Source organism: Oncorhynchus gorbuscha, linkage group LG15 (assembly GCF_021184085.1).
Source record: "Oncorhynchus gorbuscha isolate QuinsamMale2020 ecotype Even-year linkage group LG15, OgorEven_v1.0, whole genome shotgun sequence".
Classification (NCBI taxonomy): Eukaryota; Metazoa; Chordata; class Actinopteri; order Salmoniformes; family Salmonidae; genus Oncorhynchus; species Oncorhynchus gorbuscha.
In genome coordinates this window covers 26,307,566-26,328,151 of record NC_060187.1, presented here as the reverse complement: position 1 = coordinate 26,328,151, position 20,586 = coordinate 26,307,566, and the positions used below count along the sequence as shown (strand labels likewise).

The window sequence follows — 20,586 nt, the reverse complement described above, 5'->3', positions numbered from 1 at the left end:
ACTTCATATGCTACTATGCCCAATGTGATAATGTCATGCTATCAGGTCTCGTGTCTTTACTCTTCCTTCCTCCCCTGTCCAGCTGCGCCAATGACTCATCTCAGTGGGTGCCCCTGCCAACAAACGACACAGATATCACTGTGGAAGCACATTTTGATCAGGACAACCAGCTGGAGAGCCAGGTGATCTTCGTGCGTCTTGAGAACACTCTGGCCGTCCGCTGCCTGGCCAGGAACGAGATGGCCGCCGTCAGCAGGGAGGTGAAGCTGGTGTCACAAGGTGAGACATACACTCACAAAGTCACACTTACACACCTCCTCTCTCAATTACAGGGCCTATAGAAAGTTTACACACCTCCTCTCTCAGTTACAGGGCCTATAGAAAGTTTACACACCTCCTCTCTCAGTTACAGGGTCTATAGAAAGTTTACACACCTCCTCTCAGTTACAGGGTCTATATAAAGTTTACACACCTCCTCTCAGTTTCAGGGCCTATAGAAAGTTTACACATCTCCTCTCAGTTACAGGGCCTATATAAAGTTTACACACCTCCTCTCAGTTTCAGGGCCTATAGAAAGTTTACACATCTCCTCTCTCAGTTACAGGGCCTATATAAAGTTTACACACCTCCTCTCAGTTACAAGGCCTATAGAAAGTTTACACATCTCCTCTCAGTTACAGGGCCTATAGAAAGTTTACACACCTCCTCTCTCAGTTACAGGGCCTATAGAATGTTTACACACCTCCTCTCTCAGTTACAGGGCCTATAGAAAGTTTACACACCTCCTCTCTCAGTTACAGGGCCTATAGAATGTTTACACACCTCCTCTCTCAGTTACAGGGCCTATAGAAAGTTCACACACCTCCTCTCTCAGTTACAGGGCCTATAGAATGTTTACACACCTCCTCTCTCAGTTACAGGGCCTATATAAAGTTTACACACCTATCTCAGTTACAGGACCTATAGAAAGTTTACACACCTCCTCTCTCAGTTACAGGGCCTATAGAATGTTTACACACCTCCTCTCTCAGTTACAGGGCCTATAGAATGTTTACACACCTCCTCTCTCAGTTACAGGGCCTATATAAAGTTTACACACCTATCTCAGTTACAGGACCTATAGAAAGTTTACACACTTCCTCTCTCAGTTACAGGGCCTATAGAATGTTTACACACCTCCTCTCTCAGTTACAGGGCCTGTAGAAAGTTTACACATCTCCTCTCTCAGTTACAGGGCCTATAGAACGTTTACACACCTCCTTTCTCAGTTACAGGGCCTATAGAAAGTTTACACACCTTTCACTTTTTTTCAAATTGTTGAGCATTACAAACTGGGATTGAAATGGATTTCAAATTGTAAATTATAAACTGGGATTGAAATGGATTTCATTGTAAAATATATATATATATATATATATATATATATATATATATATATATATATATATATATATATATATATATATATATGTTATCTACACAAAATACTCCATAATGTCAAAATGAAAACAAAATTCTACACATTTTTTACAAATGAATAAAAATTAAACAACTAAATAGTTAGTTGCATAAGTAGTCATCACCCCCTTTGTTTAGGCAAGCCTAAATGAGATCAGAAGTCAAATCTGGCTTGACAAATCACATAATAAGTTATATGGACTCACTCTGTGTGAAAAAATAGGGGTTGACTTGATTTTGTAATGACTACACCGTCCTCTGTCTTCCATACATGTAACAGCTGTCAAGTATTGAATTTCAAGCACAGATTCAACTATAAAGACCAGGGAGATTTTTGAAAGTCTCATAAAGAAGGGCAGTGATCGGTAGATGGGTAAAAATATCACATCCGACATTGAATATATCTTTAAGAATGGTCTGGTTAATAATTATGTTGTGGATGATGTATTAAACCACCAGACACGTCAAAGATGCAGTCGTCCTTCTGAACTGAGCTGCAGGACAGGAAGAAAACTGCTTAGGGATGTCACCATGAGGACATTAGTCATTTTAAAACAGCTACAGATTTCCATGGCTGTAATGGATGGAAGATGGATCAACAACATGGTGGTGACAATAATGATCTATATGACAGTGAATAAAAAATACAAATATACAGAATAAAAATGTTCCAAAACATGCATATGTATGCAACAGGGAACTGAAGTAATACTGCAAAAAAACACTGCAAAGAAATACACTTTTTGGCCTTTTTGCAAAGCTTTATGTTTGGGGCAAATCCAACACAACACATCACTGAGTAACTGCCTCCTTGTTTTCAAGCATGGTGTTGGCTGCATCATGTTATGGGTATGCTTGACATCGACAAAGACTGGGGAGTTTTTCAGGATAAAAAGTGACCGGATGGAGCTAAGCACAGGCAAAATCATAGAGGAAACCTGGTTCAGTCTGCTTTCCACCAGACACAGAGAGGAATCAACTTTTCAGCAGAACAATAACCTACAACACAAAGCCAAATCTACACTGGAGTTGCTTACCAAGAAGACAGTGAATCTTCCTGAGTGGCGAAGTTATCAGTTTTGACTTAAATCTGCTTGAAAGTCTATGGCAAGACTTGAAAATTGCTGTCTAGTCATGATCCCCAACATCTTGACAGAGCTTGAAGAATTTTGCAAAGAATAATGGACAATCCAGGTGTGCAAAGTGCTCATGAGACTTACCCAAGAAGACTCGCAGCTGTAATCACTGCCAACTGTGTTTGTAACATGTATTAACTCAGGGGGGTGAATACTTACATAATCAAGGTATATTATTGTTTTATGTTTCATTCATCTTTTAAAAAATGTTCAACATTTTTTTCCACTTTGACATTACAGAGTATTTTCTGTTGATCGTTTGTAACATAATAAAAATGTGGAGAAATCCAAGGAGATGTAGACTTTCTATAGGCCCTGTACAACATACATGGTTGGTATAGTGTGGTGACTAGATTCACCGTATCTTAGTTTGCCTGCTACCGTATATTTTCTTCCTGCCATAGTCTCCTCTTTTAATAGCTAGTTTCTTCCTGTAGTTGCGCCCCTTTGTGACACTTGATGTGTGATTGGAATTGAAGAGACTGGGCTGGGCTGTCAGTGTTGAGGTAGCTGTCTGATAAATTGTCTGTGGTAGGGCAGCTGATCACAGACTTTTATTGTGTAGATGTGTGTTAGCCTGGGATACTTTTACTGTGAAAAGTAAAGCCCAGGTAGCTTAGTACATTTGGCCCCTCAAGCTGTGCCCCCCTACCCAGCACCTCTCCCTAAACCCTTCAGCAGACCTTTTGGTCCTGATAATCTGGAGACCCCACTGGTTTGGTTTATTGGGTGTGAGTCACCATGCTGAACTATGCCATTTAAATAGGGTATTTGGATTGCCACGTTGAAGTTCTTTATATTTTACCCCATGTTGGGTTCTTCAAATAATTCATCAAACTAACATTCCCATATTGACTTACATTGACTTCTCCATGTTGTTTTCTCTCTGTGGCATTCTCCATGTTGTTTTCTCTCTGTGGCATTCTCCATGTGGTTTTCTCTCTGTGGCATTCTCCATGTTGTTTTCTCTCTGTGGCATTCTCCATGGTGTTTTCTCTCTGTGGCATTCTCCATGTGGTTTTCTCTCTGTGGCATTCTCCATGTTGTTTTCTCTCTGTGGCATTCTCCATGTGGTTTTCTCTCTGTGGCATTCTCCATGTGGTTTTCTCTCTATGGCATTCTCCATGTTGTTTTCTCTCTGTGGCATTCTCCATGTGGTTTTCTCTCTGTGGCATTCTCCACGTTGTTTTCTCTCTGTGGCATTCTCCATGTTGTTTTCTCTCTGTGGCATTCTCCATGTGGTTTTCTCTCTGTGGCATTCTTCATGTTTTTTTCTCTCTGTGGCATTCTCCATGTTGTTTTCTCTCTGTGGCATTCTCCATGTTGTTTTCTCTCTGTGGCATTCTCCATGTGGTTTTCTCTCTGTGGCATTCTCCATGTTGTTTTCTCTCTGTGGCATTCTCCATGTGGTTTTCTCTCTGTGGCATTCTCCATGTGGTTTTCTCTCTATGGCATTCTCCATGTTGTTTTCTCTCTGTGGCATTCTCCATGTGGTTTTCTCTCTGTGGCATTCTCCACGTTGTTTTCTCTCTGTGGCATTCTCCATGTTGTTTTCTCTCTGTGGCATTCTCCATGTGGTTTTCTCTCTGTGGCATTCTTCATGTTTTTTCTCTGTGGCATTCTCCATGTTGTTTTCTCTCTGTGGCATTCTCCATGTTGTTTTCTCTCTGTGGCATTCTCCATGTTGTTTTCTCTCTGTGGCATTCTCCATGTTGTTTTCTCTCTGTGGCATTCTCCATGTTGTTTTCACTCTGTGGCATTCTCCATGTTGTTTTCTCTCTGTGGCATTCTCCATGTTTTGCTCTCCATCTCATGTGTGTGTGGTGGTTCTCCTCCTGAACAGGCCCCCACTCCGAGCTGCCTGTAACTGCTGCTGTTTTGGTGCTGCTGGTCATTGTCATCATCTCACTCATTGTCCTGGTCATTATCTGGAAACAGGTACAACAGATCACCACTGCCCCTCACACACGCACAAACTCGCTCACTCACTCACTGACTCATTCTCTCAATGACTCATTAAATCAGTCACCTACAATTTGTCTTAGAGCAGTGTTTCCCAACTCTGCTCCTTCAGTACCACCAACAGTACACATTTTAATTGTAGCCCCGGACAAGCACACCTGATTCAACTTGTCAACTAATCACCAAGCCCTCGATGAGTTCAGTCAGGTATGTTTGCCCTGGGATACAACCAAAATGTGTACTCTTGGGGGACTAGAGGACCGGAGTTGGGAAACGCTGCTCTAGAGCCAATGCATGGATCTGTTTATCTATGTCCTCTATCTTACAGAAGCCTCGCTATGAGATCCGCTGGAGGGTGATAGAGTCAGTGAGCCCTGATGGCCATGAGTACATCTACGTTGACCCCATGCAGCTGCCCTATGACTCCAGATGGGAGTTCTCTCGCGATGGGCTCGTACTGGGTAAGAGCCGACTGCACTGCTTCCTTTCTCTGTGGTCTTACTGTGGTCATGTTCCGGTCAGAGTGTCACATCATCATGGTTGGGTGGTCGTGTTCTAGTCAGGCTTTGGTCTGGATGTCTTCCTCTGGTCTTTGAAGTGAGGATGTGATAAGGCCATCTGGCCTGGCAGAAAGGGGAGGTTGGGGCGTGCTGCCTGGGTATGGGTTGTGACTCACTGACCAAAGGGAATCTCACTCACTGGGTAACTGGGGAAGTCACAGATGAGAGGGCAGAGGCAGACGTGTGTGTCAAGTAACATTTGATTTTATTTGTCACATGGTTCGTAAACAACAGACGTAGACTAACAGTGAAATGCTTACGTATGGGTCCTTTTCCAACAATACAGAGTAAAAGATAAAGATACAAAATATAAAATATAAATAGAAATAGTGACACAAGGAATAAATACACAGTGAATAACAATAACAAGTAAACATGGCTATATACAGGGAGTACCAGTACTGAGATAATGTGCAGGGTTACGAGGTAATTGCGGTAACTGTGTACTGAAGATATAGATAGGAGTAAGGTGACTAGGCAACAGGATAGATAGACAGTAGCAGCAGAGTATGTGGTGAGTGTGAAAGTGTGTGTGGCGTCTGTATGGATGTGTGCGCATGTTATGTGTTTGTGTGGGCATATGTACTGTGTGTAGGTATCTGTGTGTTGGAGTGTGAGTCTGTGGGTAGAGTCCAGTGTGTGTGCATAGAGTCAGTGCTTGAGAGTGTGTGTGTGTGTGTGTGTTTGCCTGTCTGTCTATGTTTGTGTATTTGTTTACCCTCCATGTTAACTGATCGTGTGCCATGTCCGGTGTGTCTGCAGGTCGAGTTCTGGGCTCTGGGGCGTTTGGGAAGGTGGTGGAGGGAACTGCATATGGACTCAGCCGCTCCCAGCCCGTCATGAAGGTGGCTGTGAAGATGCTGAAACGTGAGTTGACCACAGACAGTTATAGTTGACCACATACAGCTATAGTTGACCACAGACGCTATAGTTGACCACAGACATCTGTAGGTGACCACAGAAATCTATAGGTGACCACATACATCTATAGGTGACCACAGGCAGCTATAGAGTTGACCATAGACAGCTATAGATTTGACCATAGACAGCTATAGAGTTGACCACAGACAGCTATAGAGTTGACCACAGACAGCTATAGAGTTGACCATAGACAGCTATAGAGTTGATCATAGACAGCTATAGAGTTGACCATAGACAGCTATAGAGTTGATCATAGACAGCTATAGAGTTGCCCACAGACAGCTATACAGACAGCTATAGAGTTGACCACAGACAGCTATAGAGTTGACCATAGACAGCTATAGAGTTAACCACAGACAGCTATAGTGTTGACCACAGACAGCTATACAGACAGCTATAGAGTTGACCACAGACAGCTATACAGACAACTATAGAGTTGACCACAGACAGCTATAGTTGACCACAGACGCTATAGTTGACCACAGACAGTTATACAGACAAAGATAGAGTTGACCACAGACAGCTATAGAGTTAACCATAGACAGCTATAGAGTTGACCATAAACAGATATACAGACAGCTATAGAGTTGACCACAGACAGCTATAGAGTTGACCATAGACAGATATACAGACAGCTATAGAGTTGACCATAGACAGTTATACAGACAAAGATAGAGTTGACCACAGACAGCTATAGAGTTAACCATAGACAGCTATAGAGTTGACCATAGACAGATATACAGACAGCTATAGAGTTGACCACAGACAGCTATGGAGTTGACCATAGACAGATATACAGGCAGCTATAGAGTTGACCTCAGACAGCTATAGAGTTGACCACAGACAGCTATACAGACAGCTATAGAGTTGACCACAGACAGCTATACAGACAACTATAGAGTTGACCACAGACAGCTATAGAGTTAACCATAGACAGCTATAGAGTTGACCATAGACAGATATACAGACAGCTATAGAGTTGACCACAGACAGCTATAGAGCTGACCACAGACAGCTATAGTTGACCACATACAGCTATGGAGTTGACCACATACAGCTATAGTTGACCACAGATGGCTATAGAGTTGACCACAGACAGCTATACAGACAGCTATAAAGTTGACCACAGACAGCTATAGTTGACCACAGACGCTATAGTTGACCACAGACATCTGTAGGTGACCACAGAAATCTATAGGTGACCACATACATCTATAGGTGACCACAGGCAGCTATAGAGTTGACCATAGACAGCTATAGATTTGACCATAGACAGCTATAGAGTTGACCACAGACAGCTATAGAGTTGACCACAGACAGCTATAGAGTTGACCATAGACAGCTATAGAGTTGATCATAGACAGCTATAGAGTTGACCATAGACAGCTATAGAGTTGCCCACAGACAGCTATACAGACAGCTATAGAGTTGACCACAGACAGCTATAGAGTTGACCATAGACAGCTATAGAGTTGACCACAGACAGCTATAGAGTTAACCACAGACAGCTATAGAGTTGACCACAGACAGCTATACAGACAGCTATAGAGTTGACCACAGACAGCTATACAGACAACTATAGAGTTGACCACAGACAGCTATAGTTGACCACAGACGCTATAGTTGACCACAGACAGTTATACAGACAAAGATAGAGTTGACCACAGACAGCTATAGAGTTAACCATAGACAGCTATAGAGTTGACCATAAACAGATATACAGACAGCTATAGAGTTGACCACAGACAGCTATAGAGTTGACCATAGACAGATATACAGACAGCTATAGAGTTGACCATAGACAGTTATACAGACAAAGATAGAGTTGACCACAGACAGCTATAGAGTTAACCATAGACAGCTATAGAGTTGACCATAGACAGATATACAGACAGCTATAGAGTTGACCACAGACAGCTATGGAGTTGACCATAGACAGATATACAGGCAGCTATAGAGTTGACCTCAGACAGCTATAGAGTTGACCACAGACAGCTATACAGACAGCTATAGAGTTGACCACAGACAGCTATACAGACAACTATAGAGTTGACCACAGACAGCTATAGAGTTAACCATAGACAGCTATAGAGTTGACCATAGACAGATATACAGACAGCTATAGAGTTGACCACAGACAGCTATAGAGCTGACCACAGACAGCTATAGTTGACCACATACAGCTATGGAGTTGACCACATACAGCTATAGTTGACCACAGATGGCTATAGAGTTGACCACAGACAGCTATAAAGTTGACCACAGACAGCTATAGTTGACCACAGACAGCTATAGAGCTGACCACAGACAGCTATAGTTGACCACATACAGCTATGGAGTTGACCACATACAGCTATAGTTGACCACAGATGGCTATATAGTTGACCACAGACAGCTATAAAGTTGACCACAGACAGCTATAGTTGACCACAGACGCTATAGTTGACCACAGACATCTGTAGGTGACCACAGAAATCTATAGGTGACCACATACATCTATAGGTGACCACAGGCAGCTATAGAGTTGACCATAGACAGCTATAGATTTGACCATAGACAGCTATAGAGTTGACCACAGACAGCTATAGAGTTGACCACAGACAGCTATAGAGTTGATCATAGACAGCTATAGAGTTGACCATAGACAGCTATAGAGTTGAACACAGACAGCTATAGAGTTGCCCACAGACAGCTATACAGACAGCTATAGAGTTGACCACAGACAGCTATAGAGTTGACCATAGACAGCTATAGAGTTGACCACAGACAGCTATACAGACAGCTATAGAGTTGACCACAGACAGCTATACAGACAACTATAGAGTTGACCACAGACAGCTATACAGACAGCTATAGAGTTGACCATAGACAGTTATACAGACAAAGATAGAGTTGACCACAGACAGCTATAGAGTTAACCATAGACAGCTATAGAGTTGACCATAAACAGATATACAGATAGCTATAGAGTTGACCACAGACAGCTATAGAGTTGACCATAGACAGCTATACCGACAAAGATAGAGTTGACCACAGACAGCTATAGAGTTGACCATAGACAGCTATACAGACAGCTATAGAGTTAACCACAGACAGCTATAGAGTTGACCACAGACAGCTATAGAGTTGACCATAGACAGATATACAGACAGCTATAGAGTTGACCACAGACAGCTATAGAGTTGACCATAGACAGCTATACAGACAGCTATAGAGTTGACCACAGACAGCTATAGAGTTGACCACAAACAGCTATATAGACAGCTATAGAGTTAACCACAGACAGCTATACAGTTGACCATAGACAGCTATACAGACAACTATAGAGTTGACCACAGACAGCTATACAGACAGCTATAGAGTTGACCATAGACAGTTATACAGACAACTATAGAGTTGACCATAGACAGCTATACCGACAAAGATAGAGTTGACCACAGACAGCTTTAGAGTTGACCATAGACAGCTATAGAGTTGACCACAGACAGCTATAGAGTTGACCACAGACAGATATAGAGTTCACCATAGACAGCTATAGAGTTCACCATAGACAGCTATACATACAGCTATAGAGTTGACCATAGACAGCTATACAGACAGCTATAGAGTTGACCACTGACAGCTATAGAGTTGACCACAGACAGCTATAGAGTTGACCACAGACAGATATAGAGTTCACCATAGACAGCTATAGAGTTCACCATAGACAGCTATACATACAGCTATAGAGTTGACCACAGACAGCTATAGAGCTGACCACAGACAGTGATAGAGTTGACCACAGACAGCTATAAAGTTGACCATAGACAGCTATAGAGTTGACCATAGACAGCTATACATACAGCTATAGAGTTGACCACAGACAGCTATAGAGTTGACCACAGACAGCTATAGAGGTGACCACAGACAGCTATAGAGTTGACCATAGACAGCTATAGAGTTGACCACAGACAGCTATACAGACAGCTATAGAGTTTACATTTACATTTACATTTAAGTCATTTAGCAGACGCTCTTATCCAGAGCGACTTACAAATTGGTGCATTCACCTTATGACATCCAGTGGACAGTCACTTTACAATAGTGCATCTAAATCTTAAAGGGGGGGGGTGAGAGGGATTACTTATCCTATCCTAGGTATTCCTTAAAGAGGTGGGGTTTCAGGTGTCTCCGGAAGGTGGTGATTGACTCCGCTGTCCTGGCGTCGTGAGGGAGTTTGTTCCACCATTGGGGGGCCAGAGCAGCGAACAGTTTTGACTAGGCTGAGCGGGAGCTGTACTTCCTCAGTGGTAGGGAGGCGAGCAGGCCAGAGGTGGATGAACGCAGTGCCCTTGTTTGGGTGTAGGGCCTGATCAGAGCCTGGAGGTACTGAGGTGCCGTTCCCCTCACAGCTCCGTAGGCAAGCACCATGGTCTTGTAGAGGATGCGAGCTTCAACTGGAAGCCAGTGGAGAGAACGGAGGAGCGGGGTGACGTGAGAGAACTTGGGAAGGTTGAACACCAGACGGGCTGCGGCGTTCTGGATGAGTTGAAGGGGTTTAATGGCACAGGCAGGGAGCCCAGCCAACAGCGAGTTGCAGTAATCCAGACGGGAGATGACAAGTGCCTGGATTAGGACCTGCGCCGCTTCCTGTGTGAGGCAGGGTCGTACTCTGCGGATGTTGTAGAGTTGACCACAGACAGCTATAGAGCTGACCACAGACAGCTATAGAGTTGACCACAGACAGCTATAGAGTTGACCATAGACAGCTATAGAGTTCACCATAGACAGCTATACATACAGCTATAGAGTTGACTACAGACAGCTATAGAGTGACCACAGACAGCTATAGAGGTGACCACAGACAGCTATAGAGTTGACCATAGACAGCTATAGAGTTGACCACAGACAGCTATACAGACAGCTATAGAGTTGAACACAGACAGCTTACTTTGCGATTGATGAAACAATGGCAGTCATTGATGGATCTTGTTGATGATGAATTGATTGTGTGTGATGGACCGATAGGTGCTGTGTGATTGATTGAAGGTTGATTTATTGTTTGTCTGTTTGGTGTTGCAGCCACGGCCCGTTCCAGTGAGAAACAGGCCCTGATGTCAGAGCTGAAGATCATGACTCACCTGGGCCCTCACCTCAACATCGTCAACCTGCTGGGGGCCTGCACCAAGTCAGGTGACTACACACACATGCACACACACACACTAACAGATGCAGTGGTGTAAAGTACCTAAGTGAAAATACTTTAAAGTACTGCTAAAATCCTTTTTTGGGGTGCTTTACTTGACTATTTTGGGTACTTTACTATTTATATTTTTGACTACTATTACTTTTACTAAGTACTCTTTACATTTTGAATGCTTAGCTGGACTGCAAAATGGTCCAATGCCTACATCCCTGGTCATCCCTACTGACTCTGGCAGACTCACTAAACACAAATGCTTTGTTTGTAAATTATGTCTGAGTGTTGGAGTGTGCTATCAGTCATTTTTATTTATTTAAATGGTGCCATTTGGTTTGCTTAATATAAGGGATTTGAAATGATTTATACTTTTACTTTTTGATACTTTTATTTTACTGGGTGACTCATTTTCTATTAAGGTATCTTTACTTTTACTCAAGTGTAACCATTGGGTACTTTTTCCGCCACTGCAGATATGCTGACACACACACATATGGTTTTGACAGTCAAGAAAGGCAGTTACCATTACACATTGGTGTGGTATTTTAATAGTGTTTTTATGAGTGTAAAGGCTTGCCCTCTTGGCGTAGCTTTTAGCCTTTATGAGCCTCTGATAAGTTAAGCCAGCAAACTGACACTTGTCTCTTTCTATCTCCTCTCTTCCCATGCAGGCCCCACCTACATCATCACTGAGTACTGCTTCTATGGAGACCTTGTCAACTACCTGCACAAAAACAGAGAGAACTTCCTCAGCTTGCACTCAGAGAAGACCAAGAAAGACCTGGACATCTTTGGCATAAACCCTGCAGACGAGAGCAGCAGGAGGTAAAGAGACATAGAATCAGCTGCAGAAACACACACGGACGCACACAGACACGGACGCACACAGGCATGGATGCACACAGGCATGGACGCACACAGACACGGACGCACACAGGCATGGACGCACACAGACACGGACGCACACAGGCATGGACGCACACAGACACGGACGCACACAGGCATGGACACACACAGGCATGGACGCACACAGATACGGACGCACACAGGCATGGACGCACTCAGGCATGGACGCACACAGACACGGACACACACAGGCATGGACGCACACAGACACGGACGCACACAGGCATGGACGCACACAGGCACGGACGCACACAGACACGGACGCACACAGACACGGACGCACACAGGCATGGACGCACACAGGCATGGACGCACACAGACACGGACGCACACAGGCACGGACGCACACAGGCACGGACGCACACAGACACGGACGCACACAGACACGGACGCACACAGACACGGACGCACACAGGCATGGACGCACACAGACATGGACGCACACAGGCACGGACGCACACAGGCACGGACGCACACAGGCATGGACGCACACAGGCATGGACGCACACAGGCACAGGCGCGCACACTCACATGCACTAGCACGCACACACACCCCCTATGTCGTGTGTCCCCCTCCTCAGTTCCAGCTCCAACTCTCCCCACTCAGTCATTCTGTCTCATTGCCAGCACTATACTGCAGGCTCTCAGTAACATAACGTAGCCCTACCCCAGTCTTCCACATGGCTGAGGAGGTCATCTGGTGTCTTCCACTAATCAAATCTGTGTTTGAAGTGGTGCTCGGCTTTCAGCCTAATCATGACTGTTGTTTGGTACCTGTTAATGGTCTCTGTCCAGGCGAGCATGGGGGAAACAGTGGGAGAGGCCTGCCTGTTCCTGTCTGCTCTGCTGATCTGTGTTGACAGATTACTTACAATGACCACATCTCAAAATGACCACACCATCAACTGCACCCTTTGTAGCGGGAACCTCAGTATATACATTGGGTGTTCTTTGAGAATGGTGATTCTACCATGGTTGTTGTCTTTCTACCAACCTTCTCCCTCCCTCCTTCCCTGCAGCTATGTGATCCTGTCCTTTGAAAGTGGTAAAGGGGACTACATGGAAATGAAGCAGGCAGACACCACGCAGTACGTGCCCATGCTGGAGATGAGTGATGCCTCCAAGTACTCCGACATCCAGAGGTCTGAATATGACCACCCACCATCACAGAAGGGTGGTGAGTACATAGTCGGACAGTCTCTCTCTCTCTCTCTCTCTCTCTCTCTCTCTCTCTCTCTCTCTCTCTCTCTCTCTCTCTCTCTCTCTCTCTCTCTCTCTCTCTCTCTCTCTCTCTCTCTCTCTCTCTCTCTCTCTCTCTCTCTCGCTCTCTCTGTATCTCTCTCTCTGTCTCTCTCTCTGTCCTCTCTATCCCTCTCTCTCTCTCCTCTTTCTCTCTCTCTCTCTCTCTCTCTCTCTCTCTCTCTCTCTCTCTCTCTCTCTCTCTCTCTCTCTCTCTCTCTCTCTCTCTCTCTCTCTCTCTCTCTCTCTCTCTCTCTCTCTCTCTCTCTCTCTCTCTCTCTCTCTCTCTCTCTCTCTCTCTCTCTCTCTCTCTCTCTCTCTCTCTCTCTCTCTCTCTCTCTCTCTCTCTCTCTCTCTCTCTCTCTCAGCACAGGGTTTTAGTCTTTTAGTCAGCGCTGGTTGGGTTGGTTGAGGGGTCCAGCCTGTAATTATATAGAGAGGGTAATTGTAGCATTTGTATTTCTCCCTCCCATTAGGAAAAGCCAGGTTACAGCAGCCAGTTCTATATTTACATGCACGTAAACATACAAACACACACTTTATTCACTCACTCATAGACCGACTGAAGCTAAATGTCTGTATATGTGTGTTTTTCTGATCCAGATAATGAGATGGACAGCCTGCTGTCAGAAGACGGCAACGAGGGCCTCAGCACCACAGATCTGCTCAGCTTTACCTACCAGGTGGCCAGAGGCATGGAGTTCCTGTCCTCTAAGAACGTGAGTGGGACCAAGGGCTGGGAATGACTGGAGATCAGTGGGACATGATGTTAGGTCAGTGCAGTGGGCTGGGGATAACAGGTCAATGTCATACAATACAATAGCTATTCTGAGACCAAGGTCTCTTTTACAGATGAGCCCTGAATTACAGAAATGACACACATCAAAATATAAATACAAAATGTAAGCAGAAAGAAAAACACAGTCATAAAAAAAAAATGCATTCATCAGTAATGAGGTCCTCAATCAGCTTTGTGAATTGCCCCAGAGGCACCGAAACAGGCTGTACATTTCGTCTTGATGTTCTGGTGCAGATCGGGTAATTTAAAGTATTGATTGGGGACTTATTTGTGGAGGAATGTAACATTTGTGATGTTTTATTTGTGCTTCCCATGACTGTGTTTTTGTATTTTAATGTATATATGTATATATGTAGGTTGGGTATAATGTGTATATTTATGTTGTATATAAAGGGCACATGTGTAAAAGAGAGCTCGGTCTCAATATGTCTTCCCTATTAAAATATAGGTAAAAAGAATCACAACAAACATCCACTTTAACAACATGTATTAGATTTTTACTCAAATAAGGTGCAAGAAAACTAGAAGCTGATTTACCTAACTCAGGAGAGACCTAGGGAATTTCCAGAATATATCAACAAGAGATACAGAAGTGAGCCTAGGATGCCATAGCCATCTTTTATTGGCCTGGCTTTGCAACGAAGGAAGGAAGTGATGGTCACATGATTCCTTTGGCTTAGCAGAAGCTAGTGTCACTGGCAAGCTTGTTCTGACCTCTCTGTTGGTACACAACAGGGAGTGGGTCGGTTGCCACGTCAACCCTGCCGTCTGTATGTTCCAGTGGTAACCACAGTAATGATGGCAGGCAGGTTGTGGGCTGCTGTTGTGCTTGATGACAGCTGTGAAAGCCAAGAGGTTGGCTAAATCAGGGGTTGTGTGATAAGCGGCCCTGTGAAGGCTGAGCTCACTGCTCAGGAGACAGGCCAGGTCTTTATATAGAACACCCAGTAGGCTGGAATTACACTGGGTACAAAGAAGCTATAAGCTCCTCTTACAGCCTCCTAGTTATTATCCCTGAAAATCCCCTGGCCAGGAGTGGTCAGTCAAGGCTGTCTCTTAGGCTGGCCTGTTGATATAAAGCCACCCTGTAAAACATGAAGAGGAAAGAATGAATAAATGGAAAGGGAGAACATACAAATCGTTTCTTTGAATTGAGATTAAATGAATTTTCTGTGTGTCTGTTTTGCTGTACAGTGTGTGCATCGGGACCTGGCTGCTAGGAACGTCCTGCTCTCTCAGGGGAAGATAGTGAAGATCTGTGACTTTGGCCTGGCCAGAGACATCATGCATGACAACAACTATGTCTCCAAAGGCAGTGTTAGTATTTCTATATGACCATACTGGCTGTTTGTGTCCCCTGAGCATAGACATGTATCCTGCTTGTTCATGTTAGCACTCCATTATGTTCCACTATTGTAGTGTCCGTTATATGAGTGCTGTGTGTTTGATCCATCTGCTGTGTGTGTTGACCATAGACCTTCCTGCCAGTGAAGTGGATGGCTCCTGAGAGTATCTTTGACAACATGTACACAACCCTCAGTGATGTCTGGTCCTACGGCATCCTCCTCTGGGAGATTTTCTCTCTAGGTGAGGCTAAGCTGACCCCAAATCTGTGACAAAGACACATCTTGAGAAGCATGTTAAGGAGACATCTGACTCCAGATCCATGTGTAGATACAGTGTTGACAGTGTTACTGCTGTTTGCTGGTGTACTGATGGCAGTGTGTTTGTGTTAAAGGTGGCACCCCATACCCAGGGATGGTAGTGGACTCCAGCTTCTACAACAAGATCAAGAGTGGCTACAGGATGGCCAAACCTGAGCACGCCCCCGCTGATGTGTATGTACATATATTTTTTATATAATTCTACATTGTGTTGTGTACATTATGTTGAAACTTTTTATGCCAAAACAATTTTTAAAACACTGGATCAGATAATATTGTCCCATATGTCATGCAAATACTATGGAACGCTACTAATCAAATCAAATCAAATCAAATGTATTTATTATAGCCCTTCGTACATCAGCTGATATCTCAAAGTGCTGTACAGAAACCCAGCCTAAAACCCCAAACAGCAAACAATGCAGGTGTAAAAGCACGGTGGCTAGGAAAAACTCCCTAGAAAGGCCAAAACCTAGGAAGAAACCTAGAGAGGAACCGGGTTATGTGGGGTGGCCAGTCCTCTTCTGGCTGTGCCGGGTAGAGATTATAACAGAACATGACCAAGATGTTCAAATGTTCATAAATGACCAGCATGGTCAAATAATAATAAGGCAGAACAGTTGAAACTGGAGCAGCAGCACAGTCAGGTGGACTGGGGACAGCAAGGAGCCATCATGTCAGGTAGTCCTGGGGCACGGTCCTAGGGCTCAGGTCCTCCGAGAGAGAGAAAGAAAGAGAGAATTAGAGAGAGCATATGTGGGGTGGCCAGTCCTCTTCTGGCTGTGCCGGGTGGAGATTATAACAGAACGTGGCCAAGATGTTCAAATGTTCATAAATGACCAGCATGGTTGAATAATAGTAAGGCAGAACAGTTGAAACTGGAGCAGGAGCATGGCCAGGTGGACTGGGGACAGCAAGGAGTCCTCATGTCAGGTAGTCCTGGGACATGGTCCTAGGGCCCAGGCCAGTTGAAACTGGAGCAGCAGCATGGCCAGGTGGACTGGGGACAGCAAGGAGTCATCATGTCAGGTAGTCCTGGGGCATGGTCCTAGGGCTCAGGTCCTCCGAGAGAGAGAAAGAAAGAGAGAAGGAGAGAATTAGAGAACGCACACTTAGATTCACACAGGACACCGAATAGGACAGGAGAAGTACTCCAGATAAACAAACTGACCCTAGCCCCCCGACACATAAACTACTGCAGCATAAATACTGGCGGCTGAGACACTGTTGTGAATGCACAGTACTAAACTGTGATATACAATACAATTATATGACTGTTATACCATTGCATTTCACTCCTGTATTGTCTGTCCCGTTCTCTCTGTTTAACTAGGGTGTTTTCCTTCCTCCAGGTATGAGATGATGATAAAGTGTTGGAACAGTGAGCCTGAAAAGAGGCCTTCCTTCCTCAGCCTGAGTGAGAGTGTGGCTTCACTGCTGCCCTCCGGCTACAAGAGGGTGAGCGTCTCTTCAGTATGAGCTCTGACCTTACAATCTCTCCCAGGGTTCCTCACCCCTGCTTTCTAATGTGCTTCTCTCTTTAATTCCTGACCCTGACCTCCAACATTTGGACCTACTCCTCCCTCTTAATGTTTCTTGTCCTTTCTAATCAGTTTCATCCCCCTTTTACCTTACCTGACCGATCCTATTTTTACACAGAAAGGGAGTAAGTGCTTCAACCATACTCTTTCTCCATAACTTTCTCACACTTTTCCTAGCCAGTGCGCTCCCCCTAGCCTTGGGGCTTGTTATAGTTCTACAGTACTAACAAAGTGAAGTTCATCTAAAACCAGGCTCACAAACTCCAACCACTTCCCCCAACGCTGCCAGTGTAGTGTGTTTCTGTGTACTCTGCCAGTTGAGGCTGTTTATGTGGGCGCTGAGTACTGTGCATTTCCGTTGTATTAAAGCCCAGCTCTGGCGATGATTAGAGTGCTAATGCTCCAGGTGGCGGTCAGTGACCAGCCCCAACCACAGTACTGACGCAGTCAGCAGCAGCAGCCCCAGGTCTCCCCTCCACCTCCCCTTCACTGGCTAGGCTAACTATAATGAGGCTATTAAACAGCACTACACACATGGCACATCAAACCTCCTCCTCCCTCACTATTCTGCTTTGCTGGTCCAGGGGAGTGGAGGAGTTAGCTCCTGTTTTAGCACCTCAGGCTGGGGATGGGTTGGCTGGGCTAGGGTGGGGTGGGACGGGAGATCACCACCAGGCTGAGTGAATGAGAACACACACCACTGACAGCTGGTTTAACTGGTTCAACTGATAAATCTGTTTTAGGATTGATTTATGAGTTGAAGTGATTTATGTTTTGTGATTGTGAAGGGGATGCTACTGTTTTGGAGGTACTGTATGGGAGGTACCAGAGCAGTAAATAACTACTGAGTACTCCAGGCCAAACATGTTTTATTTACATGCACATCACTCTTGTTTTTTAAAAACGGTTAGACATATAGCTAAGTTTTCTGCATGTTACTGTAGACATGATTCAATGCTCCTCGATACTGTAGGTTAATGTTCTTTGGGCTTTCTCTCTGTTGTGCAGTGCTTCGAGAGGGCAAGCCATGAGTTCCTGAAGAGCGACCATCCAGCAGTGACCAGGGTCCAGGTGGAGAGTGAAGACACCTACATTGGGATCACCTATAAGAGTCAGGACAAGTTGAAGGACAGGGAGAGTGGCTTCGACGAGCAACGCCTCAGCTCTGACAGCGGTTACATTATCCCCCTCCCCGACCTGGACCCTCTGTCTGATGATGAGTACGTCAAGAGGAACCGCCACAGGTAGGCTACCACCTTAATCTCAGACATGTGTATCCTCAATCTCAGATGCTGATATGTGGTATAGGTTGATAACACCGTTTTACAACCTAACATGTGCTAGTTCTGTTTACCAAATGCAAACATCCGGCAAACAAGATAGATATCCTTTATATTTATTTAATGGTCTCCTCCTGTTTACTATACCCTATCACTCTCTCAGCTGTTTAGTAACACTGACCTGTTCCTCTCTGTCCTGTGAAGCTCTCAGACATCTGAAGAGAGTGCCATAGAGACAGGCTCCAGCTTCACGCTGGCCAAGAGAGAAGGAGAGACCCTGGAGGACATCAGCCTGTTGGATGAGATGTGTTTGGACTCAGAGCTGGTGGAAGACAGTTTCCTGTGAAAGGCCTGGAGAAGCCAAAAGCTTGCTAAAGAGAGGGAGAGAGGGGGGAGAAACACACACGAACACAGACTCTCAGACCACCCAAAGACCCCTCCTCGCAACCCCCTATCTCGAACCCTCCTCATCCTCCGCCCATACACCTCCATGCCTCTCAGGAGGACAGAGCAAAACCACTTCACTGCTTGGACGAGTCTGTGGCCAGATCATGGTACGCCTGCCGTTTTCCTCACCAGACTGACAGCACCCCTTGTGGGGCTGGAGGGACGAGCAGCATGGATGGATGCTACACTAATGACTCATCACTACCATGTGGTTCTATGGAACCATGCGGTTCTATGGAGTCTCTATGGAACGGTAGTGTTGGATGGGAATAAGAGCAAATGAGGAGAACATGGAGGAAGATTTTTATATAAAAGTATAAAATCTTATTGTAATGCGCATTCCAAACAGCATCATAAGCAAGGATGGATGGAGGGATCAGAATGCATCAAGCGTGAAAGTCAAAGACCCAGAATGACGGGCAGTTTATCTCAGCCATGCAGAACCACTACAGACAGACCCACTATTTAAACCACATCACACAAGTGCCAGCAAACAGATCAGTATGAGGCCAGCTACACAACAGACGGCTTTACTTCACAACCCACCTACCTGCAGAATATGTACTACAGTATATCTGATGCTGGCACAATCAGTAGCAATACACTGATTAAAAAACATGTTTTGTAATTTGCCCATATGGCATATGTTGTCAATAGCAGTACAAACATGTTTTTTTTTGCCTGGTTGATTAACCAGGCAAGTCAGCTATATATATATATATATATATATATATATATATATATATATATATATATATATATATATATATATATATATATATATAATAACTGACTTGCTTGGTCAGTTAAAATAACAAATTCTTATTTACAATGATGGCCTAACCCGGCCAAACTATGTATATATATACTGGGGGGAAAAAACATTTAAAGGATTTCACTGAATTACAGTTCATATAAGAAATCTGTCAATTTCAATGGGTTGATTAGGCTCTAATCTATGGATTTCACATGGGTGGGCCTTGGAGGGCATAGGCCTACCCACTTGGCAGCTTGGCCCACCCACTGGGGAGCCAGGCCCAATCAATCAGAATGTTTTCCCCACAAAAGGGCTTTATTACAGACATAAATACTCCCCCCCCCTCTCAGACTATCATGCAGGTGGAGGAGCCAGATGTGGAGGTCCTGAGCTGGCGTGGCTACACATGTTCTGCGGTTGTGAGGCCGGTTGAACGTACTGCCAAATTCTCTAAAAAATGTTGGAGGCAGTTTATGGTAGAGAAATTAACATTCAATTCTCTGGCAACAACGCTGGTGGACATTCCTGCAGTCAGCATGCCAATTGCACGCTCCCTTAAAACTTGAGACATCTGTGGCATTGTGTTGTGACAAAACTGCTCATTTTAAAGTGGCCTTTTATTGGCCCCAGCACAAGGTGCACCTGTGTAATGGTCATGCTGTTTAATCAGCTTCTTGATTTTCCACACCTTTCAGGTGGATGGATTATCTTGGCAAAGGAGAAATGCTCACTAACAG

General features: G+C 44.6%; 1 protein-coding gene across 2 annotated transcripts in view; it reads left to right on the top strand.

The window, feature by feature from the left end:
- LOC123996500 (platelet-derived growth factor receptor alpha-like) overlaps positions 1-19,794 on the top strand; it is a 30,045-nt gene extending 10,251 nt beyond the window's left edge. For both annotated transcript variants that reach the window (XM_046299875.1, XM_046299873.1), the window contains exons 15-28: positions 83-279; positions 4,438-4,532; positions 4,885-5,017; positions 5,879-5,983; positions 11,099-11,209; positions 11,888-12,041; positions 13,142-13,299; positions 13,965-14,080; positions 15,355-15,477; positions 15,636-15,747; positions 15,899-15,998; positions 17,177-17,282; positions 18,374-18,609; positions 18,850-19,794. In XM_046299875.1, the coding sequence (XP_046155831.1) occupies positions 83-279; positions 4,438-4,532; positions 4,885-5,017; positions 5,879-5,983; positions 11,099-11,209; positions 11,888-12,041; positions 13,142-13,299; positions 13,965-14,080; positions 15,355-15,477; positions 15,636-15,747; positions 15,899-15,998; positions 17,177-17,282; positions 18,374-18,609; positions 18,850-18,991 (1,888 nt within the window). In that variant the 3' untranslated portion in view covers positions 18,992-19,794. The remainder of the gene's footprint in view (positions 1-82; positions 280-4,437; positions 4,533-4,884; positions 5,018-5,878; positions 5,984-11,098; positions 11,210-11,887; positions 12,042-13,141; positions 13,300-13,964; positions 14,081-15,354; positions 15,478-15,635; positions 15,748-15,898; positions 15,999-17,176; positions 17,283-18,373; positions 18,610-18,849) is intronic.
- Positions 19,795-20,586: the final 792 nt, after the last annotated feature.